Here is a 25018-nt window from a genome sequence, read left to right as displayed (position 1 = left end):
GAGTACCTGAGTTGAAATCCAGCCTCAGACACTTAATTACCTAGCTGTGTAGCCTTGGGCAAGCCACTTAAACCCCATTGCCTTGCAACAAAAAAAAAAACAAAAAACAAAAAAAAACAGGGGCCTTCCTCCAGGCTCTAGAGCCTCAGTCTCTACCTTTCTTTGACTCTGCATCCATCTAAAATAAAGCTATTCATAGTAATTAATTTGTTACCGAGATCCCTTTTCATTTCTAAAATTCTGTAATTTCAATATAGGGAACATATGTAAACTACTTTCACTGATGAAAACGGTGGCCTCATCTGTAGCTTACAGTTTGTAAGAGCCTCCTCAGATTTCTGAGAGGTTACTTGATTTACCGGGTTAGGGTTAGGGTAGTATCACTACTATGTGTCAGAGACAGAATCTGAACTCAATCTTCCTTAGTCCAAAGAAAACCCCTTTAACTCCTACTCATACTGACTCTCTAGTATAATAACAAATCAGAATGTATTGAGGATAAAGGAAAAGCCTCATATTTAGATTCAAATTTCAATGACTTAAGTATAAGAACTGACTTAACTACAATGCACATAAAACAAGACTTGGTAGTTTTAAGTGAGCACAAGTTTCACATGAATTAAACACTGGGGAGTTACTAAAAAGTAAATATGCAAGCATATTTTAGTCTATCCTTGGGCACCATATTTTTAAAGAGGCAGTGACAAACTAGAAAGTATTCAAAGGTATTAAAACCAGAATTCTGAGAAATTTGGAAATTAGGTCTTATAAGGAAGAGTTAGGGAAATTGGAATGCTTGGACTCAATAAGAGATTATTCAAAGAGGAAAGAATCATTCACCATCTTCTGCCTTACTAGGAAGTGGAAGGGGGAAAGAAATAATTTACAAAGGAGAGTAATATAAAAAACAAAAGATGCCAATAAAAATTTTAAAATATATAAAAAACAGCCAATGCCTTCAAATATATGAAGTTTTGCTTCCTGAATGGAAAACAGGGTAAATTTGATCAATATAAATCAAGGTGATAACGTGTGAGTTTTAAGGAGGCAGGTTTTTAACTCAATACAAATCAAATCTCTTCTGAAACCTTTCTTATTACTCCAGTGGCTTAGAGGTGATGCTGTCCTCTTGGAGAAAAGTAAAAGCTGTAGCAGGTTCTCTCAATTCAGAAAACATTAGAGTCTGGGACCAATGATAGACTATATACATTTCATCTCTACTATGGAGTCACCTCCAGCCCTGGTCAAAAACAGGAATTTAATTGAGTTATAGTTTAACCTAGACTGAAATTAAATCCCTTGACTTCCTGTGATTCAGTTTCACCACCTGAACAATAGTGGTGGCAACATGGGATTACAGAATTACAATCAGAAAGGACTTTAGAGATTATTCATTCCTATTTAACAAATGAAGAAACAAAAAAGGTGAAGGAATTTTCCCAAGGGTTACAAAACTTGGAATTCTAACCTAGGTTTGACTATCTGCTTGGGTTTTATAAAGGGAAGTGGGAACCTTATCATGTGGCTTTCTTAAATCTATGTAAAACAACTATTCTAAAAAACATCTATTTAGGAACATCAAAAAGAGAAGGTAGCATTTACATGAAGTCTAGGCCTCAGATGAAACAATTCAATCATCATAAAACTCAACTCTGGGGACTAAGGCAAAAGGCCAGGAGAGAAAGACAAAAAAAGGTGAATAAACATTTGGTTCCACTCAACAACAAATGTGAAGGCAGAGAAGGGAGAAAAAAATGGTAGAGTTGTTGTGCCATTTGGGGATGAAAAGCAAGTCTAATCCTCAAATTATATGCTAACAAAATGACAAAATGCTACTTTAGTAACAGTCTCATTTCTGTCATGTTTTTTATAAATAGATAGTATAAGTATTACTTCCCCATTTTACAGGAGTGGAAACTGAAGCTTGAGGAGTTAAATCATTTGTTCATGGGCATATATATCTACCAAGTAGCAAAATGCTCAATTCAGGTCAATTTTTTTCCTAGTCCAGGACTCTTTCCACCAAACTGCACTGCTTTTCCTCATTAAAATATTGAGATAAGATTATCTAAATTTCTTAATTATTTGACTAGTTTTCCCTGCAAGGAAAAAAAGCCAAATCGTAGGTGCCCATGTGATCCCAACATTAACTGAAATGTCCTCTAAAAAACAGTCTGACCTAAAAGAGTCAGGCATAAAAGTGAGTACAAGTATGTGTAAGGTCTGCACAGGAAGCAATGAACTTCTAAGTTGGACCTCTAAAGTTTTAGAAACTCAATACAGTGTTGTCAACTTTACTGAGAAGGACTAAGATGTCTGTCCATTGTGTGAAATACAAGTTGCTCCCTCTATTACCACTGTGGCCACTTTAGTTCTAGTGTTCATCTCTTCCTAGAGTCTATTGCAACTGCCTTTTAAGTGGCCTTACTGACTCTAGTCTATTCACCCCTACTCTTAAAAACTTTTCAATGGCTCCCCACTGCCCAGGGAATAAAGCTTAAATGTCTGATAATGGTATTCAATGTCCCCTACTCCTACTTGTACAACATGATCTTATACTCCTCTCCTTCAGGCATTTCACATAAAACTGGACAATTTCTCATTTCTTAAGGTTATAGCTATTTTTGTCTCTGCATTTCTGCTCAGACCAATTTTTATAATGACAAAAGACATCTCCTCCACCCCTTTTCTGTCTCTCTTCTTTCTTCCTTCCAAGGCCTGATACTGATCCACCTCCTATGAAGCCTTTTTTGATCTCCACTGGAAAGTTATCTCTCTCCTCAAATTTCTCCTTTGTCTGCTTTGATCTTATCCCACTTTACCTGTATCATAATTATATACACTTTGAATGTAGCCTTAGGCACTCACTAACCATATGATAAGCTATTTAACCTCTCAGCCTGATCAAGTGAGATTACACATGGAAAGTGTTTTGTAAACTTGAAACATAATTCATTATAATTCACATTTAATCCACCTTTTCTGTTCTTCACTTTTCACATATTAGAAACAATTTTTTTTTAAGCAAGGCAAATGGGGTTAAGTGGCTTGCCCAAGGCCACACGGCTAGGTAATTATTAAGTGTCTGAGACCGGATTTGAACCCAGGTACTCCTGACTCCAGGGCTGGTGCTTTATCCACTACACCACCTAGCCGCCCCTAGAAACAATTTCTAACATGAAATAGTACCATAAGGAAGAAATAATTATTTGCTTTAGCTAGGTAGTAAAGTAGATTAAAGCACTGGTCTGGAATCAAAAAGACTGACTTCAATTCTGGACTCAGACACTTGGACAAGTCACTTTATTAGAGATTTTGCTTCCTAGTCTGTTGTTGATGAGTCATTTTTCAGTCTGTCTAATTCTTCATGATCCTATTTGGGACTTTCATGGCAAAGATATGGCATAGCTCACTTTTCAGATGAGAAAACTGAGGTAAACAGGGTAACCCAGAATCACACAGCTATTAAGTGTCTGAGGTCAGATTTGAACTCAGGAAAATGAATCTTCCTGACTCCAGGCTTGGCGATCTATCTACTGTATCAATTAGCCACCTCCTCACATAGGGGATAATAATAGTAACTCCCTCTCAAGATTGTAGTAAGGATAAATGTAACGAGGATAACATTTTTAAAGCATTCTGTAAACCTTAAAGTTCTATATAAATACTAGTTGTTATTTTTATTAAATAACTGAATTCTGAAAAGAGGCAACATGAGTTAATACAAAGGACACTGGGTGTGCAGGTGGAATACCTGGGTTTAGCTCCTATCTGTCATGTGTTATGTGCAGGTCCCAGTTTCCTCATTTGTAAGATGAAGTGTTTGGATTAAATCATTTCTATGATTTCTTCTCCTATCTCTAAACTATGAACTAGAATCTATGAAAGGTCTCCCAGTGGAAAATGGTTACTTGAATGAGGAGTAGAAGAAGGAAGAAAAGAAGAGAAATTAGCAAAGACTTAAGCAAAAGCCTGGCTGATCTCCCATTTCTAACAATGCTATGGTGTGTTCCCCTGGTGCCTCTCTCCTACAGACTCCTGTTACTACACAATACCAAAGCCTAGATCCACCAGGCAGCACCAGCTACAGCTAAGCAGCAGTGAGCCACAGTATTTATATTCAACCATCAAAAACTTAGGGAACAGACGCTAAATAAGGTGGGATATCTTAAGTTATCCTAGAAGACCAAGACAATACACCAAGAAAAATAAAGGACATGGCTACAGTGTTTTGGTCTGGCTGACTCAGGATCAAGCTCACAACTCAAAGACTCATTTAAAATCCTGGCTCACTAGGAGTACATTATATTACCTTAGGTACGTCCCTTTTATCTTGATTTGTCTAAATATAAAACTCTCTTACTTCACAAAGACATCACAGGGATCATATCAATAAAAAGAGGAAAAATTAAAATTAAAATAGGTTGTACACTACTTTAAGATTCTTGGGGCAAAGTACTTTATAAATCTCAGATATTGTCATTTTGGATATCCCCATTCCATCTCTAGAAAATAATATTAATAGAATTATTTATTGTGAATATCGAGTGAAGAGAGATAGAGGAAACATCATGAATGTCTAACTAAAAGGATCACAAAGGTCTTTACTAAAATAGTTTAATCCCTTCATTTTACATAACAGGAAATTGAGGCCCTTAGAAGGGTAGGGACTTGCCCAGTTCCTCATAGTCATTCTTGTGATCTTATCTACATTATTCTGATTCTGCTTTGACTATGAAAAAAATACCCAAATTTTATTTTCTACCCCACCTCCAGCCCCCCCCCCCCCATAATGATTTATACACTATGGCAGCCTGAAATAGAAAGAAATACCTGCACAAGTACATGAGTCAGAACTCAGAGATCTTGATTTCTGAAGGTCTCAGTTCTACCACTTAATCTTCATGGAACTTCTCTTAAATTCATTGAGCCTCAGTTTCTTTAGTTTTAACTGGGCATAATAACAATGGCTTTCTTTCCTACTTCACTATAATATAATGAAGATAAAATAAGTATGGGTATGCTGTATAAATTATGAAAAACTATAACAAAAGTATGTGCTGTCATTATTAAAGGGACACAATGTTGAATTATCCAAATACTATGTTTGGAACACTTCAATCAGGACCAACAGGATTAAAATAAGAGAAGAGTTGAAAGAAAATATATAGCTGCCATAGAAACAATGCTCAGAGTGGCATGTATAAGAGAATCTTACCTTCATCAAATGTTTGTTGACCCATTTAGTAAATGTTTTCTTTTGTACACGGTCTCGTTCATCTATTAAGAAAACACAAAGATGGTTCTTGGTTAGTACTATCCAAGTAAAAGACTAATCATACCTATTCTATTCCATGCCCCAATTTTCTCAGAAACCTTGGTAGAAATGGATTCTGCCAAAAATAGGGAGAAAGGAAACTGAAAATCTGAGGAGCAACCTGTACACTCAGAAGTCAGCAAGAAAAATAAACACAATAAATAAATAAATGAAGGAATGAATAAGGGAATGAATAGATTAAATCATGGCCAACTGTCAAGCTAAGTGAATTTATCCACAGCATTCAAAATATTCCTATTTCCTATAAACAATGGTTCTATGTATGGATGGTGTGGTGCTGGCTGATAAAGATGCTGTATTTTTTTTGGTGTTACTTGTCAGGCCAAATTTAGAACAAGTGGCAGAGAATCAATCCAAAACAACTCAGACTCAGAGGCTACACTGAATGCATAATCACTATGAACAAAAAATCATGCATCAACTCTCCCTTTATTTTAGCCTTGGTTAGTAGCCTTTTCAAGTTAAATAGCTTCCTATCAATGTGGTATATGACTTTAATGCTATTTTCATCCTCTCTGAAGGTTTCTGACAACAATGCAGAAAAACCTCATACTAAAAAGTAAGTATACAGCCTTGCTTCATTTCACTGGTGACCAGGAAAGTGTGAGAGCATCAACTTCTATCTAGAATTGGTGCAAATATCCCATCATGAAACTGCCATAAAATACTGATGAACTTTGCTGGGCAACCAAATTTCACCTAATCTTTCCTAAGCCTTCATTCCTGGCAATAACAAAGGTTAGGGTTAGGTTAACAATTGTTATGTAAAGACCTCTATTCTGCTCCTGGAATTTCTTCTGGAGTTGTTGGACAGCCAACATCATGTTCACCATTCCTCAATCCTTTCTAAAGTCTCATTAGCTCTCAGGTAGAAAACCATCTTCCAAATGAAGGATCAGTTGATTAAGGACTTTGGCAAGAATTTTGCCAGCAATGATTACGAGAAAGACTCCTCTGCAATTGTCACAGGAAAATTTGTTTTCTTTTCCTTTATAGAGATGAGCAATGTAGGCATTCTTGATTTCCTGGGGAATAACCTCTTCTTGCCATATAACCTGAAAGATTTCAATCAACTTCTGCTAGTATGAGCAGAGGACCCTTCTGCCTTGTAGATCTCTGCTGAGGTAGAAATCTACAGAGGTCTACAATGTTCATCTACTAACTGTTCATTTTTTAAACTTTTTTTTATTTTTACAAGGTAGTAGGGTTTAAGTGACTTGCCCAAGGCCACGCAGCTAGGTAATTATTAAGTGTCTGAGGTTGAATTTGAACTCAGGTCCTCCTGACTCAGGGCTGGTGCTCTACCCACTGTACCATCAGGCTGCCCCGACTAAACTGTTCATTAATACCACTAATATCTATTCCCCAGATATCTAGGTAATACAAACTATCACTGACTAAAAAAAATCTCTGATCTCCAGACACAATTTTCCTTAAAAACCAAACTGAAGAAGGAATGTATAATTCTTAATCAACAAACATAACTATTTTAATATATAAAAAAACAAAAATAAGATCTTAAGGGAAATTGTGAACCTGCAGTTTTTCTCCCTACTATACACAGTTTGTTTTTGTCCCTTTTATAATATATTCAGATTTAATATGGTAATAACTGAAGAGCAACTTAAAGGTAAAGAAAGCAATTTGCTCTCTGACTTTGTTTAGGCTAACTATGTTACCTACACTCTCATGTCCCTCTTCTAATTCCATTATCTGTAAGAACCCCAGCTCAAGGTCCTTCTGGGAAGATAACACACTGGGGCAACATGATAGCCCCAGTCAGTCATCTTCCAGCACAAAGAACCCCAGTTCAACTTAGAGGTTTAATCATAAATATGATTACTACTGGCAACCCAGATTGCTATTGACTTCACCTTCCTAAAATCAGCCCTTTAACATAAGCTCCTTGAAAAAGGATTATTAAGAACCTCAATCTCCTAAGCTGGAGGATTCTATCTAGCAGTGGCATCAGTTCCTTCTGTATTTAAATAACAGAATAAAAGAAAATTATGATTTACAGGTATAAGATCTCAATAAGTCAGCAGATAAATTTAAATGCCCAGCAACACTGTTTACATGGGGAGAGGCCAAGACTTTCTAACCAAGAAAACTGAGGCTTAACATAGGCTTTCACATATAATCTCTAAACTAGAACCAAGAAAAATTCACTATTAAAAAATCAAATAAATAAACAAATCTGTATGAATCCATAAAAAAACATTTACTAAGCACCCAATACTAGGTGCTTAGAAAGTGAAAAATCATTGGACTTGGAACCAGAGGGCCAAGGATGAATCCTTTGTATGTGGACAAGTCACTTCACTCAAGAGACTTTCCTAATTTGTAGAATGGGAATGATAATAACACATTTCCATAGCTGTCTATAGTTTACAAATCCTTTTCTTGTAAGCTAAGGTAGACAATGCAAGTAGTGAGGCTTAGTGACATAATCCAAGATAACCAAACTAGTGTCAGAGTCTAGATTCAAACCCAAATCTCTGAGTATTCTTTTCTATTGTACAGGATTGCCTCATAGATCTTGTATTATTGCCATCATATTATTACAACCAAGTATATTAGTACACTGATGTAAGCCCCTACAGTCAGGTGGGTTGGGCATTATGAACTACTTTGAGCCATGTACTAAGTTCAGCACCAAGGAGATAAACCTCCAGGAAAGCAGGGAGGGAGGAAAAAACAGTACTGCTACATAGACATTTGTATCTGTACCATTGGGAGGTAGCACCTTTGCATAAATCTAGAAGGAAAATAAATGAGTTTGTGATAACTCCTCTACAGAACAGCCTGGGGAAGCAATCAAGTTTTCAATGTCCAGAATTCAGTTATCCATTAAAAAGTTATCTTTCAAAGGGTCTTTTATTCATTTCCAATCATAGATCACTTAAGGACTCTACTACAAGCCTCTGACCCTCCCTCAAATACAGAATGAGGAAGTCCTTGGTCTCATTCCAAAGTATATCCCCAAATAAAGGCCTAAAGCCCTATCTGGTAACTCCTAATAGTTGCACAGGAAGAAGAGTTTTGTTTCTTGTTTGAACAAACACATTAACAAAGTTATTGATCATCCCTTAGACTATACCAAAAATGTTAAACAAAATGTAGAGTAATCGCTGAAGATTTCTAGGAAGGCTCCTTGTGTTTCATGGAAAAAATCAGTGGTAACTGGAGCAAGAACTCCAAGAAGGGCTTCTTGGGCATTTGTTGAAAAATCCAAAAAGGAAGAGGCTAAGTTTAAATGAATATGAACAGCTTAGCAGGAATGTCTTCACTTGCTAGAAAATAACAGTAAGCAAGAGATTAAAAAAAAAAAAAAGCAGGTTAGACAGAAGGTGTAAGGCAAAAGACAGAAAGTTCAGGAAGGGGGTGGTTAGGTGGTGCAGTGGATAGAGCACTGGCCCTGGAGTCAGGAGTACCTGGGTTCAAATCTGGTCTCAGACACTTCATAATTACCTAGCTGTGTGGCCTTGGGCAAGCCACTTAACCCCATTTGCCTTGCAAAAACCTTAAAAAAAAAGAAAGGAAGAAAGTTCAGGAAGACAGAGGAACAGGAAAATTAAGAAATAAACAGAAAAAGAGTAAAGAAGATAGGGGTAAAAAAGAAAAGATATAAATTTATACTTTAGGAAAGCAAATCAGGAAATTAGGAAAGTTAATCTGTAAGCATTAGGGTAAAAAGGAGCTAGGTTTATTACAACAAACCTACTGACAACCTAAGTGATCCTGGGTAAGTCACTTAATCTCTGTGAGTCTCATTTTCCACATCTTCAAAATGAGAGAATTGGTTCTTTTAGATAAACTAAAAGTTTTTTTCCCACTCTTAGTTTTAATGAGCCTATAATATTAGGGGTTTCAGTGGGTTATATGATGTAAGATGAACCAATCTTGTTGTACGCTATTGCTTCCTTGGGCCATGGGCTTCACAGATAGACAGAAATATAGATATAATTATTCAATATAAAAATTATTCATCTAGCACCTACAACATGCAAGGTACTCACTAGAAATATCAACATAAAAATGAAATTATCACTGTTCTCCAATATAACAAGGACCCAAAGAAGTAGAATACAAGGAAACAAAGAGAAGGGTAAAGAGTTCAGAGAAGAAAGGGCATTTAAACTGACCCTTGGTAAAAACATCACTTGTACAAAAATATTCAAAGCAGTTCTGTTTGTGGTGGCAAAGAACTAGAAATAGAGAGGATGTCCATCAATTGGGGAATGTATATTATGGAACACTACTGTTCTATTAGAAACCAGGAGGGACGGGATTTCAGAGAAGCCTGGAAAGACCTGCATGAACTGATGCTGAGAGAGATGAGCAGAAGCAGAAAAATATTATATACCCTAACAGCAACATGAGGGTGATGATCAACCTAATGGACTTACTCATTCCATCAGTGCAATAATCAGGAACAATTTTAGGGTATCTGCAACAGAGAATACTGTCTTTATCCAGAGAAAGAACTATGCAATTTAAACAAAGACCAAAGACTATTTATTACCTTCAATTTTTTAAAAATAATTTTCTTATATACTACGTAATTTTGCTATCTCTAATATTTTATTTTTTCCTCAAGGATATGGTCTTTTATCTTACATTGAATTTTGAACCATGCATAGCATGGAAACAATGTAAAGTTTGTCATATCATCTTCTGTGGGGGTGAGGGGGGAGAAAAAGAAGGGTAGGGGAAAAAAGTACAAAATTCAAAACTTTATCAAAAAATGACAAGAAACTACTATTGTATATAATTGGAAAACAAATAAAATATTTATATAATAAAAAATAAATAAATTGACCCTTGAAGGTCCTAAAGATTCTGAGAGCAAATGAAAATGAAGTACATTCCTAAGTATGGCAATGGCAACTGTGAATGAATGAAGTTGAAAGGTAAAAGTGTTCTGTATGGCAGGAAATAGTATGAAATAAGTTTTAAAAGTAGGTTGAAGTCAAATTATGGATAGCCTTAAATGTCTGACTGTATTTCAACCTACCAAAAATAGGAAGCTATTGAAAGTTTTTGAAACAACATTGTGATATAATTTAATCTTATGCCTTAGGAAGTTTATTTTGACATCTGTAGGAGAAGGGAAAGTTTTGAAGCAAGACCATCATTCAGTAGGCCCCTGAAACAGATGAGAACCTGAACTAAGGCAGCACCTTTTATGAATGAAATGAAAGGAAAACAGATTTCAAAAAGGATGTTCAAGAGCAGAGAGTCTTGATATTGTTTTTAATATTTTGTCAGTAAGTTAATCAGTAAGCATTTAATCAGTAAGCATTTAAGCACCTAATATATAACAGGCACTTTGCTAAGTCCTGGAGATACAAAGAAAGGCAGTTCTTCTCTTCAAGGAGCTCAGAATCTAAGGATGCAGAGAACAAGCAAGCAAATAAATACAAAATACACAGAGGACAAACAGGAAATAATTAAAAGAGGGAAAACACTAGATTTCGGAGGGGTTAGAGAAAGCTTCATAAAGAAAATAAGATTTTAGTTGGGACTTGAAGAAAATACTCATAAAGAAGAAAATTATTTTGATAACTGCATTTCAAGATAAGCTGTTTCCTTTGAAATCCAATGTATTTTATTTTATACTTTTAAAATCTTATAAGAAAGGATTCATAGTCTTCACCAAACGCCCAAGAGGTCCATGATACCAAAAAAGAATAGGAATACTTGGGTAGAGGTAGAATTGTCAAGTTAAAGTCACAGCCACCATGTAAGGATATACCATCTCTGAACCCATCGGTGAGTTCCTCTTAGAAACTCCTTGAAAAAAAAAAAGGAAGTCATTTTTAATTTCTCTCTTAACTGTGCTATTGACTCTCCAAATTTTACTCCATGACCCTTTCTGGATACCTCCCTTCATCTGCTACTTTTCAGTTCCTTTTTACGATCTTTCCCTATTAGAATATAAGTTCCTTAAAGGCAAAAGTAAAAATTACCTGACAATTGACAGAGCAGGTAGTTTGATGATGCAGGACAATTCAGGAGAGAAATTCAAATTGGATATGTAGATCTGGGAATCATCTGCTTAGAAAAGATAATTGAAGCCATGAAGCAAAGGAAAGAAAAGAAGAGGACCCAGGAAGGTGTCTAACACTTATGCAAGGAGTGTAGAAGATTGATAATGCTTAATCACCAGAGACTAAAAAAGAATGGTCATATAAAAGGAGTAAATAATATTATAGACAAAGTGTCCCAAGAGAAAGGGGTAGTGAACAATAGAAAAAGCTCTAGCAAAGTTGAGGAGTCTGAGGACTGAGAAATTTAATACTTGGTTACTACTAGTTTCAACCATTCCAGAAAGTAATTTGGAATTATGCTTTTTAAAAGTTACTAAAACGTCCGTATTCTTTGACTCAGAGACTTCACTTTTAGGAATATACCTTATCGAGGTCAAAAACAAAAAGAAAGTTAGCTCACATATCAAAATATTTATAAGCAACATTTCTTGTGGTAGCAAAGATCTAGAAATAAAGTCGATGCCCATCAATGGTAGAATGTCTAAACAAGTTATGGCACATGATTGAAATAAAATATTGCTGCACCATAAGTGGGAGCGAGGAAAAAGAGAGGGAAGGAAGGAAAAAACTGTGTGCTAAGCACTTTATAAATGTTATTTCATTTGATTCTTACAAGCTTATTAACCACATTTTACCATTGAGGCAAATAGAGCTTAAATGACTTGCTCAGAATCACATTTCAATTAAGTTTCTAAAGCTGTATTTGAACTCCAGTCTTTTTGACTCCAGTTCCAGCACTCCATTCACTACACCACCCAGTTATCTCAGAAGAAATGATAAATATGAAAAATCTGGAGCATAAGAAGGATTTTTAAGGGCTTAAACAGAGAAGCATGGTAAAGGAAATTATTACAACAATGTAAATGGAAAGAATAACAACAAAAAAAAGGAAGTGAATCCTATATATTTAGTTACAATAACTATGAAACTTAGCACTTGAAAAGATAAAAGAATGTATTTTTACTTCCTTCTTTGAAGATGTGGAACACCATGGGAGTGAAATGCTGCATATACTATCAAATGTGGCTGATATATTGATTGGTGAGGAAGAGAAGACATCACTAAATATTCTAGAAGCCAGGCAATGAGAAGGAAGATAGATATACAACAAGGAGGTAGGAAATTAAACAATATTATGGGGAGAAGCTAAAAGGAAAGAGGGGGGAAAATAAGATAGATGAGTTAATCTCCTAAAGGAGGAAATAGAGATGATATGGAGTTCAGGTTGAGGGGTTAAAAGGAGAAATGTTGGGTCAAAATGTAGACTTTGAGCTGTGAGATGTGGAAGATAAGGAAGCTCCAATTGAACACCTTCATTTTCTCAGGAAAGTGGGAAGCAAAGAAAGAAAAGTGAAAGGGACTTTTAAGGAGAATAAAATAGGTTTGGAATAGCCACTAATGGAAATAAGATATTCACAGTTAGTCAAGAAAGGATAAAAGTTTTGCAGCAATGAGGAACCAACTGAGATTAGATAACATGAATCTAAAAGGGACCTGAATCAGGGGTGGGAGGAAAGTCATATGATATCGTTCAGTAAACTATGTCCTTTGAAAAGTTATTCACAGATCTTCCAGGACTCCCAGAGATGAGAGAGAGAGAGAGAGAGAGAGAGAGAGAGAGAGAGAGAGAGAGAGAGATCTTGATATAAATTTTTGTACCTTGAAAAAGGTACAAAATTAGGGAGAAAGAACAAAGGAGTGGAATTTTAGTTCTAGTTCAACAACCAAGACCTTAAATCCCGGTTAGTTAAAATGAAGAGGCTGAACAGCAAGTCTCTGTAGGTCCCAACATTATATGGTTCTTTACCTTCTAAATCACAGCATTTATCTCTTCCCCTAACTCCCAATTTTTCTTTACAGCTTTGCTTCCAGATCAACTTTTCCCTTCTCCAAATATAGTCATTAGGGAACTCAAGTGCAATAGCATTAGAGACGATACACAGAGAGCAAACCTGAGTGGCTCATCTAAAGTATATCAGGCCAAAACTCCACCAGTTCCTTCTACTAGTCCAAGGGTAAATTAATAAACTGTAAGGAACCTACCTACTTCTGCTAAAAATATACTACAGGCCTTAGAACCATATTAACGGTAAATTACCATGGTTTCCCGGTATAGTGAGACAAAATAAGGTGAACACACAAACTAGCCCCAAAGTATTTCTCTCTCTCAACAAAAAAACACACACATGTGTGCACATGAGTGTTTCCCCCCACTTCCCATGTGCTGGGCCCAGTCACCATGCTACACTCTCATCTCCTCCCATAGAAGTTCCCCTGGAGTATTTAAATGAGCCCAAAGACTACAAAGCTTGAAAAGTTTCAAAGACCATAGGTTTCTATGAGTTAAAGAAGAGTCCTGGTCATGTCTGACCTTCAGGTACATAGGAGGGAAAGGCTCCAGATACTAACCCATGCAGCACATGCGGCACACCAGGTGGGCGTTGAACTCTCTCTCCTCTTGATAATTGGGCCACATGAACTCTGCGTTACTTCCTACCTGCACAGTTATGAAGAAAGGGGGATCCACAAGGTACCTCTTGGTTTTGGCCCCTCTGTAGCTACAACAGAAAAGGGTTGGAACCCTAGGCTGAGTTGAAAAACACACAGTTCAGAGAAGCAACTCCACCCACCACTTCCTAAGAACCTCCTCCTCTAGAGAACTGAGTGAGGAAGTGCCTCCCTAGAACAGCGTTCCAAAAAAATGGGTCCAGTTCTTCTAGGCAATTGACTTAGGGCCAAAAATGGCACCAGCTCAGTGAAAAGAGCCCCATGCAAGCTAACAATTTACAAAGGAGTAGAACTTCTGTGAGCAACAAAAGGGAAAAAAGAAAGAAAAACCACAAGGCAGTTCCTGGGAGGTGATTAATCCAGTTCAAGCAGGACCAAGCCCTTTTGTGACCCCAGCATTGCAAAGTAGAGCCTTATAGCAAGGTAAATATTGATTAGATAGATGTTTCTCTCATAAACTTTTCTGGAGGTCTAGTCATTTTAAATGTGGCATTGACAAGTCAGGGACAGCCAACACATTGACCAACATCCTGCTTCCTCAGTGGTTTCTTCTCAAACAGTTCAATATAAGGCAATCAGCAGATAGGTCTTCTCCTGGCAGAGAAGTTAGTTAACTGAAGGGTAATGGGAAGCAGAACACAATGGCCCAAGATCTTTGAAACTTTGTTTCTTACTGTCACCAAGCCTAAAAAAAAAAATCTTGATTTTCTAGTGCATGATAAGCTCTATCAGGAGGATAAGTCTTCACTCTACCTCTGTTCCACTTTTCAAAGTAGCATAATCCCAGCCAGGAGAGGAATAATATCAAACAGTAAAAAGCGCTCAACAACTCATAAATTTTAAACAGATCTCTCCCCTAACTCAATTAGAAATGGCATCACCAAGTCCCCTTTCCACTCCCAGACCTTCCCCCTCTTTTGTCCCGGAAGCTACCAGACTTATCTCTGCCAGTGACAAAAATCTCTTCAGCCTGGACCAGTTCAGGGGCTGTTTGTTTCTCCAATTTGTTGTCCAATTCTTGGCTAGTTGTACCAGACACTGGAATTTTGAAGAGACACAATGAAGGGTCTTTCAAATGGACACCCCAGCCAGCCTGTTGCTTCTTCACAAACTCTTAATCCAATTTAGGGAGAGGAAAAACTGAGTTTCTGGAATTCAATCCCAGGCTTCTGCTCTGTCCCAGTTAAATGCTCCAATCTAACTCTCACACTGATAAGAGCAGGCGTAATCACTAGCCCTCTGCTCGGACTCCCTAAATAGAAAGACTCCTGGCTAATACTATTCTAAAATCCCAAGACAATCAAGGAGGGGTAGGAGAGTGGAGGAAAAACAAAACAAAGTTTCCAAACAAATCAGTCTTGTTATACATACATACATATATATAGATATATATATATATTATATATATGCATATATATATATAATATATATATGTATATATGTATATATATATAGAAACTCCAACTTTGAAGTTTAACTTGCAAATTTGTATTAATCTATATGAACTGGTCCTATAATAGTTCAACCATCCCTGGTTCATTCCTTCATGCAGCATACAGTTCCCACCATTAAAGGGCTAATAATCTCCCTCTTGCTTACTAACAACAGTAGTAATAACAATCAATCTTATCTATCCCCACATTAACCAATCTCTCAAGTCACTGTGGCTGTTTCCCTCAGTTTGTTCTTCATTTTCCACAAATAGATAAGATGGGTGAGTGGATGCACAGTGTATCAGATTTGGATGAAGAAAACTTTGGTTCAAACCCTATCCTGTGGCCTTGGGCAAAGTACTTCAACTACTATCAATCTCAGTTTCTTTATCTGTAAAATGAGGAGGTTAGACTAGAATGAATACTTACAAGACTCTTTCGAACTCTAAACCTATGATTCAATGAATCCTACACTAAGGTGAGGTAAGGAAGGCACCTTTCAAGGAGACCCAGTCTTGAGAAAAAGAAAATAAAGTGGCTAAGGTTAAAATTAACAAAGAGACTGTGCAGAGATGAAGCTGGAGCAGGGACAAGGCAACGGAATCCAGAGCATTTCACTTTTACCAAAGCTAAGAAACAAAATACTTGTAGATTGCCTGTGGTAGCTGCATTTTATAAATAAGGAAACTGACAGCCAACAAAATAAATAAAATGACTCTTAGTGTCACACAGAACTAGGATTCAAAACCAGCTCAAAAAACCAGGATTAACCAGGTGACTGTCAAACAAGAGAAAGATTCTTTCACATTGGTGACTGAGTTTACTACATCCTGGGAAGCAAACCATCTTATCTTATTCTCTCTAGGCATATAATCTGACTGCCAAATTATTTCAACAGCTTTAAAACATGAGAGCTCAAAGTAGGGCATGTGATCATTCTGAGTCAGGTACCAAGAAGGAGGCAATAAGCATTTATATACCACGTACCATAAACAAGAAAGATATTTAGTTCTTTCAGTTAGACCCATCAGAAAGAAGTACCCTTCAGAGATACTACTGGATGAACAAAGAGACAAAAAAAGAAGGAAAAGCCAACTTGGAGATAATTTTTTTTTTAGGTTTTTGCAAGGCAAATGGGGTTAAGTGGCTTGCCCAAGGCCACACAGCTAGGTAATTATTAATGTCTGAGACCGGATTTAAACCCAGGTACTCCTGACTCCAGGGCCGGTGCTTTATCCACTGGGCCACCTAGCCGCCCCCTTGGAGATAAATCTTAAGGAATCTCAACCCCCATCCTTTGCCTTCCAAGTCCCTAGAAGCTACAATTCACAAGCACAAACTCCTTTGAAGTCAAGGAACAATTTGGACAAACAACTCTTGATTCTCCAGAAGGCAGATGACCCATCACTATTCTGGTCGAACTTCTGATAAACCCCATTGCTCACAAGGGAAGCCTTGGGGTGGGGGTGGGGGTGGGTGAAGAGTACAAAGCAGAGAGGACTGGCAGCTCTAGAGCTGTTGGGTGTAGCCTTCAACAGGGCTGAGTATGCATAGAGCATGAAGTCAAAGTCTGGAAAGAGGTTTATAATTATTCATGCATGTCTAATGTATGCCTCTTCTAATACCAAAGAAAAGTGAAAATGAGTTGTATTTTTTCAGTTCTTTTTTTTAGGACTTTGCAAGGCAAATGGGGTTAAGTGGCTTGCCCAAGGACACACAGCTAGGTAATTAGTAAGTGTCTGAGCCCAGATTTGAACCCAGGTACTCCTGACTCCAGGGCCGGTGTTTTATCCACTGCACCACCTAGGCGCCCAGTTCCTTCTTAAGATACACAAATCTTACCACCTCACATCTCTCAGGCTAACCAATTTGACCAGAAAGGACAATGATCAATGTTGGAAGGAATGTGGGAAATTTGGGACATTAATACATTGTTGGTGGAGCTGTAAACTCATCCAACTTTTCTGGAGAGCAATTTGAAATTATGCCCAAAGGGCAACAAAAATGTTTATACCCTTTGATCCAGCAATACCACTACTGGTTCTATACCCTGAAGAGATGATGAAAAAGGGTAAAAACATCACTTGTATAAAAATATTCATAGCAGCTCTGTTTGTGGTGGCAAAGAATTGGAAATTAAGTGAATGTCCTTAAAATGGGGAATAGCTTAACAAACTGTGGTATATGTATGTCATGGAACACTATTGTTCTATTAGAAACTAGAAGGAATGGGAATTCAGGGAAACCTGGAAGGATTTGCATGAACTGATGCTGAGTGAGATGAGCAGAACCAGAAAAAACATTGTACACCCTAACAGCAACATGGGGGTGATGATCAACCTTGATAAACTTGCTCATTCCATCAGTGCAGCAATCAGGGACAATTTTGGGCTGTCTGCAATGAGGAATACCATCTGTATCCAGAGAAAGAATTGTGGAGTTTAAACAAAGACCAAAGACTATTACCTTCAATTTAGAAAAAAAAAAAAACATTATCTTATTAGGTAATTTTGCTATCTCTTATACTTTATTCTTCTTCCTTAAGGATATGATTTCTCCGGGGCAGCTAGGTGATGCAGTGGATAGAGCACTGGCCCTGGAGTCAGGAGTACCTGAGTTCAAATCCGGCCTCAGACACTTAATAATTACCTAGATGTGTGGCCTTGGGCAAGCCACTTAACCCCATTTGCCTTGCAAAAACTTTAAAAAAAAAAAAAAGAAAAAAAAAGAAAGGATATGATTTCTCTCTCATCACATTCAACTGAGATCATTGTATACCAGGGAAACAATTGTAAAGACTAACAGAATGCCTTCTGTGGGGGGTGTGGGGAGGAAAGCAAGAATGGGGAGGAATTCTAAAACTCAAAACAAATAAAATCTTTCTAAAAAAAGATACAGAAGGTTCAGTTTGTCTCTTTTTCTATATAAAATGATTTTTCAGTATTTCCTACTGATTCTTATGCCAAATTCTGCATACATTTACTAGTCAATTTTCCTCTTTTTAGATAGGGTATTTTCCAGCAGAGATATATTAATCTTCACTCAGTTAACCCAGAAAAATATGACAATCTCAATCCTTATGAATAAGCTGGTTTGAATGATAAGTGTTTTAAAATAAACTCAAAGCTGGTTGGACAATTATATCCAGAGAGTGGCCTAATACTGATTTGGAGGGAGGTTGCTAATGTGCTGCTTTAGTCATATCTTTCAACATTTATCCTTGAGATTGTCATAGAAAGCATGCTTATCAAATTTGCAGATGCAGCATATGCAGGCATGATAGCTAACATCATAGAGGCAGAAGCAAAATTCCAAATATCAACAGAATGAATACTGTGTCAGACATTAACATGAATAAATGTAAAATCCTATACTTCAATAGGTCCACTGTCTCATCAGTGTAGGGTCAGCTCATCGCCTATCTTCCCCCTCCCATTCTAGGCAATTCTTTGCCCGTGTTCTGCCATAGCTCTTCTATGCAGGACCTACCCACGCTGGAGCCACCCACACCCTGGAGGCCTGCCTTTGGGTCTTCTACATTTAGAGAATATTAATGGAGCAGCAAAGTTCTCTTCTAGGTTTAAAAAATATTTCAACTGCACAATTCAACTCACTATAAATTTTTTACATAATTTCAACTGGCCTTCACTGCTGCAAGGCATTTATACTATGCTTTCCAGATCAATTAATTCTCCCACTCTCTTCAGCAGCTCTTTCAAACCTTTACATGCCTTCTTAAATCTCCCATGTCTCTCCCCAATTCTCCTAGCTGAGAATTTTGTCTTATATTTTATGGGGAAAAAATTGAGGCCATTTGTCATGAACTCCCTCTTATCTTCTTTTTCTGTCTCCTATCACTCAGATTTCTTCTGCCATTCTTCATCCTTCATGTTGGCCTCATAAATGGCCTTACCCCTTACCAAAGCTAACTTCCCTATTTACTCAAATGATCGATTCATTTTCCCTCTATTCTATTTATTCAAATGATCAATCATTTTCCCTCTTCTATTCTCTCTATACATTTCACTTGGTGATCTCATCAGCTCCCATAGATTCAATTATAATTTCTCTACTGATAACTGTTAGATCTACTTATTCTATTCTAATCTTTCTTATCTTGCATCTCCAGATGTCTATTAACATTTCAAACCATCATCTTAAATTCAACATTCCAAAGCAGAACTCATATTTTTCCCCAAGTCCTCCCCTTTTTAATACTTTCCTATTATTATTATTGAGGGCATTACCACTATTCCAGTCACCCACCTCTCACAGCCTCTCAAGGTGTCACACATACAAGCTATCATATTACTGTTGCCCAATCCTGCAAATTCAGCCTCCAGAACATCTCTCAAACATGCCACCTTCTCTCTTATAACACTGCCACCAACCAGGCTCTCAGCACTTCACACCTAGATTATTTCACTAGTTTTCTGCTTAATCTCCCTACTACAGTCCATTCTTCACTCAGCTATTAAACTGATCTTCCTCAAGTACAGGTCTGGTCATGTTATTTCCCCTACTCAGTTCCATGAGCAAATATAAATTCCTTTGGCTTTAAAAGTCTTTTATGACCTGGCCCTGATGACCCTTGAATTCTTCTTATATCTTCCATCCATATATTCCATACTTCAGTGACACAAATCCTTGCAGTACTTGAAAACATCATCCCATTTCCCAACTCCAAACATTTTTCACAGGTTGTTCCCCATGCTCTCCTCCTTCTTCATCTCCTGGTTTCCTTTAAATCCCAACTATCTTATTTTTCTACAATAAGTCTTTCCTGATCACCCTTAATAGTAGTACCTTCCCTCAACTGATAATCTTCAAGTTATCATATATATAATTGGTTTGAACCATAGTTATTTGCATTAGATTGTTAACTTTTTGAGATCAGGGATTATTTTTTTTTTTGCCTTTCTTTGTATTTCCAATGCTTGGAACAGGGGCATGAAACATGATAGGAGCTTCTTGCTACCTGTCTAACAGTTAGCACAGCTCTTTCAAATAGAGAGGCATCTTCTTCTAGTGTGATGCCATGATGTGATGTGAGAACTATGGTGGAAAAAGAACCCCAGACATGGGGATTTGTATCCTGACTATGACACAGACACAGGTTGTCTTGTATTCATACTGTGTGTTATTTTTAACTGCACATGCACATAGTGTCTTCCCTATTCAAATCTAAGTTCCTTGATGGCAGGGATCATTTTGTTCTTGTCTTTGTATACTCATAAGTAAGTATGGTACCTGGAACACAGTAGGCACTTTTTTTTCTAAATTCTCATAAACTGGTTGGTTGAGGGCTGTTATTGTGGACAAGACACTATACCTGAGTCTCCAGTAACTCCTCCTCTGAACAAGGACAAGACTACTTGCACTCCCAGTCTGGGAGGAACGCAGAGCATTTTGTGACCCATGAAGAGCTGCACAAATATAAGACCTTACAAGTAAAAGTCAATTGTGCTGGCCTATCATGAAAACCTGGGGTTGTTCACCAAGGACATAAAATAGAGTGTAAGGGAACTTTTTACTTTTTTTTTTTAAACCATCACCACCCAGACTCCTCCTGAATGTTCTTCAGGATTGAGACAGCTGACATTAGTACCTAATAAGAGATTTCTAGGATATGCCAAAGGAGGGGCCACTAAATCTCACCTAAGGCACAATGCTGGCACTCAAACTGTCAAATCATGATCTAGAGGAATAAAGATAACCTCCAGCATTCTTAAGAGCATGTAGCAAACATGTGCAGAGAACAAATGTAACTGATTTCAGATAGGGCTCTGAGACACAGTGACAGTCTTATAGTTTAGTATTATTAACAAAAATAATGACAATTCAGATTAGTGCTTTACCCAACCAAAACCCATATGAGATGGGGACTGTATTAAACATTCCAATTCTCCAGAGGAGAAAACTGAATTTTCCTACAAGTGATTTTTTCTACTGTCATACAGTGCCTAAGGTCTCCAATCCAGTCCTCTAAATTGATTTCATCTATCAACCCCATTTCCATGCTACCTCTGTAGTCCAAGAGAAAGAAGACAGAGAAAAGAAAGGAGAAAGAAAGGAGAGAGTCTCTGTGTGGCTCCATCAGGTCAAAATCCATACTGGAAGATTCAGATTCAAAGTTTGTTGTTTTAGAATACTGTAGAAGCAAAGGAAAGAATGTATGGCTTGGCAGAAAGTTCTATTCCATTTATGTCATTCCCCCTTTGTATCATGGCTATTTTTGCGCAAATCTCTTCTTTGGCCCTGCCTCCATCTTCATACAGGCAGCAAAAGTTATGTAGTTCTCTATCTTTAGGGAGTATGCCCATGGTAGGCACTTAACAAATATTTTGTCGAATGAAGTACCTTGGAACAGTACTCTAGAGGCTCAGGTTTACATCAATTTCTGTCATTAATTCTAAGGCACTATTTCAAAAACTGTATGATATATTCAATACTATGCTATGGGATAAAAATGAAGAAATCAAGTATGACTCCCTTCCCTACTTTGGGCCTTGTTTCTCCATATGTAAAATGAGAGATTTGAGCTAGATGGCCTCTAAAGTCCTTTCTAATTCTAACAATTCTGGGATCCTATGATAAACATGGGAAGATGAAGACTATTTTTTTTGCTTGTCAGAGTCCTGGTTCACTACAGACTTAATGAGATGACTCTAGTCACTGAAAGATGAACTGCATGACTGGCTGTCCTATGGACCAGCTCCAAAGGCAAAGAACTAAATACACAATCAGGTTCTGACACGCCCCTAGAAAAGACACCTCTCTCCACCCCCTCCCTTTCCTTATGCCCCATAGTTTGACCCTGCCCTTTACATTCTTTCCATCAGCCAATCAATATAACATATTCAGAATCTCTTCTTTCACAAACTCTCCAGTTTTTCTTTAAGTGGAAGGTAGAAGAGAGGGGGGAAAAATAAACAAAACCAAGAACTTTAAACTATCCATCCAAACCACAGTGAAAAAAAGTCTAACGGAAAGAACCTCCCAGTCTGAAGACAACCTCAAGCCTACTTAGCTGCTTGTCTTCTAAAACCCTTTAGAGTCCGGATGTCCCCTAGTTTCTCAGATTCTCAGAGTTAGTCTCCTAGGACTTGTGCCTTAACTGGCACAAGAGCACCTCTACCTCTTGATTCCCAGATACCATAACCCTAATAACAGTGTCATTCCAGAGCACATATTGGCCCCTTAAGGTAGCTAGTGAGAAAACACTTCCCTGAGTCACATGTAGAACAAAGAAAAACAAACCCCTTACCGTTTCTACCTTTGGCAAACTTCTTCCAATACAAGACTCCAGCAATTCCAAGAATATGACTCAAGATAACAAGAGTTGGAGGTAAATAAGTTGAGTCTAGGAAAGGCATTTCTAGTCAAGGCCCCAGTTCCAGCCTTCCTTTCTCCCTGTTGTCCTAAGCCCTGAACTCCAGGCTTGTCTCTGAATGCCTTTCCCCTGAGGTTGCTGCAGATCAGTGCGATCATCACAGGGCTACAGAGGCGCTGTCAGAAACTTCCTGACCACAGCCCCTTGTTCTCTATCTATCTTTCGGCAGACACTAGGAGGCTGGGGCTAGAATTCTCTGGGGCAGACAAAGCCCAGGAAACTTAATGATCAAAGGAAGGGGAGTTGTGGGAGAAATAGGAAGGAGAAGGAAAGGGGGAAGAGGATTCCAAAAGCTAGTGTCAGGCTGACTCAAACTTCTCTCTTTGGCATCCTCTACTTTGTTTAACCAAGCAAACCCCAGGACAGCTCAGCAAGCTGGGAGGGTGTCAGAAGACGTCATACTTCTAACTTTCCATTCCTGGCCTGGCTAGAATGCCAGAACAAGGGACTTGGTCAGAAGGAGGAAGTCACAAAAGAGAAAAGCAGAAAGACTTTTTATGGAACAGAAGGGGAGGGAATACAGGCATAATTATACAAAAAGGGAGATCACTCAGTCACTAGAGAATGGAGCCCAAGTCCTCTAGTTCTAATATCATTTGAAAAGCAAATTCTCCCAGGAGACAAATCCTATTATCATTTTGATGGCTCCAGGTAACTCCAAGAGTTACCCCACTTTTTAAAGGAGATTCTTTTAAGACAGAAAGAAAACAGCTCTAGTTTTTCACTGGCTGTGAGAGGTGCCAGGGAAATCTCTAGTTCATGGTGCTGGCCAGTGGCAATAGCAGCCCACTATGTTCTAGAAAACCAAAGCCTATTAAAGTCAGTTCTAAAGATTAGGATAACAGGAAGCCAAAACAGCAGCTGAAACTAATTTGTGAGCTGGACTAGGGGTTTTCACAACCGAAATGGAATATATCCAAATCAGGTGGTAATACCATCTCACCTCATTACCACTTCATATGGATACATCCATGAACATATGGATGAAAAGTACTGGAAGAGGGATTTAACTGTTTCTACTTAGCCTAAAAGCTAGGAAGCTACAGCTATCCTGTCAGAATAAAGAAAAGCTTCCTAAAAATCACAGTTGTGCAAGAAGGGTAATAAAATTTACCTTGGTGAAAGTTTTTTGTCATTAAAAGTCTTTGAGTAGAGTGAACACCTAAGGGAATGTTGTAGACAAAGGGATTTATGATTTGAGAAAAAAAAGGTTGAAGAAGATGATCTCTGAGTAACTTTCTAATTGTGAGATTCTATAAAACAGAAAACATACAGAACATGCTCACACGAGCACATATACACATGAAATTCCCACGGTAAGATGGGTGATTTCATCTTACTTCTGTCTACCAGACTAACTTAACTTTCTCCACAAGGGATGAAGTAGGGGCTATGGGATTGTCTTTGTGCCATGTTATTTATGTATTTCTATGGTGCCTATCACCATGGCATATAAATATTTTGTGTGTTCTCACAAACTGGCTTAGAAAATCCTCACATCTGGGGTGGTGGTGTCTATTATCTTTAGTGATGTACAGTGAGGAAAGCCTGCATTAAAGAGCACTTCTAAGATACCACAAAAATGTGGAAACTCATTGAAAAGGTGCAGATTATTACAAAAAAGGGCAATCAGGATGAAGATTTTACTATATGACTGACTGAAATATATTGAAATAATAAATGAAGAGCTGTCATGTTGCCTGCAGATAGTTAGTCCTTGTTCTCTCTGGCCCTAGAGGATGAAACTAGGAGTAAAAGGTAAATACTGCAAAGTCTGATCATTCTAAGGAAAAACTTCCTAATATTTAGAGCCATACAAAGTGAAATGATCTACACACACCTTGCAACGCAGTGGGAACTTTACATATTATTTCATCTGATCCTCACATCAAACCTGTAAGGAAATTGCTGTCCCAATCCTCATTTTAAAGATGAAGAAGTGTGTGAGACAGGTTTGGCATTCAATCTTTCTAACTCCAGGTCCAGCACTCTAGTCACTACCCACCTATTGCCTATATACTATTCCACTATCTTGAGGAACTGCCCAAAGGAAAGTAAATTTTAAAATACTCCAAAAATAAGCTGTAATTAATATATATATATATATATATATATTATTTCTCCTACAAGAATATAAACTTCTAATGGTCAGAAACAATCTTTTGTAGACTAATAACTAAGACTCTCATGTTTGAGAGTAAATGTTTGAATGAGTAAACCATGTCAACAGGTAAGAAGGAAAGAGAATGACTACTTGGGCTTCACACTTCCTTCTCAATCCAGGACAAGGGAT

General features: G+C 37.6%; 1 protein-coding gene across 19 annotated transcripts in view; it reads right to left on the bottom strand.

Annotated features, from left to right (window-relative positions):
• Nucleotides 1–25018, bottom strand: part of MACF1 (microtubule actin crosslinking factor 1) — a 392086-nt gene that overhangs the window by 248786 nt on the left and 118282 nt on the right. For 13 of the 19 annotated variants that reach the window (XM_074217596.1, XM_074217597.1, XM_074217598.1 and 10 more), the window contains exon 2: nucleotides 5219–5280. In XM_074217596.1, coding sequence (XP_074073697.1) covers nucleotides 5219–5280 — 62 coding nt within the window. Of the gene's footprint in view, nucleotides 1–5218; nucleotides 5281–11310; nucleotides 12033–13800; nucleotides 13950–14832; nucleotides 15181–22599; nucleotides 24707–25018 lie in introns of those variants that run through there. The other 6 variants (XM_074217602.1, XM_074217608.1, XM_074217599.1 and 3 more) reach the window with 6 other exon arrangements.

The sequence above is a fragment of the Macrotis lagotis genome, chromosome 1 (assembly GCF_037893015.1).
Source record: "Macrotis lagotis isolate mMagLag1 chromosome 1, bilby.v1.9.chrom.fasta, whole genome shotgun sequence".
Taxonomy (NCBI): domain Eukaryota; kingdom Metazoa; phylum Chordata; class Mammalia; order Peramelemorphia; family Peramelidae; genus Macrotis; species Macrotis lagotis.
The sequence above is the reverse complement of the archived record's forward strand: the minus strand, read 5'-3'. Positions and strand labels throughout refer to the sequence as shown.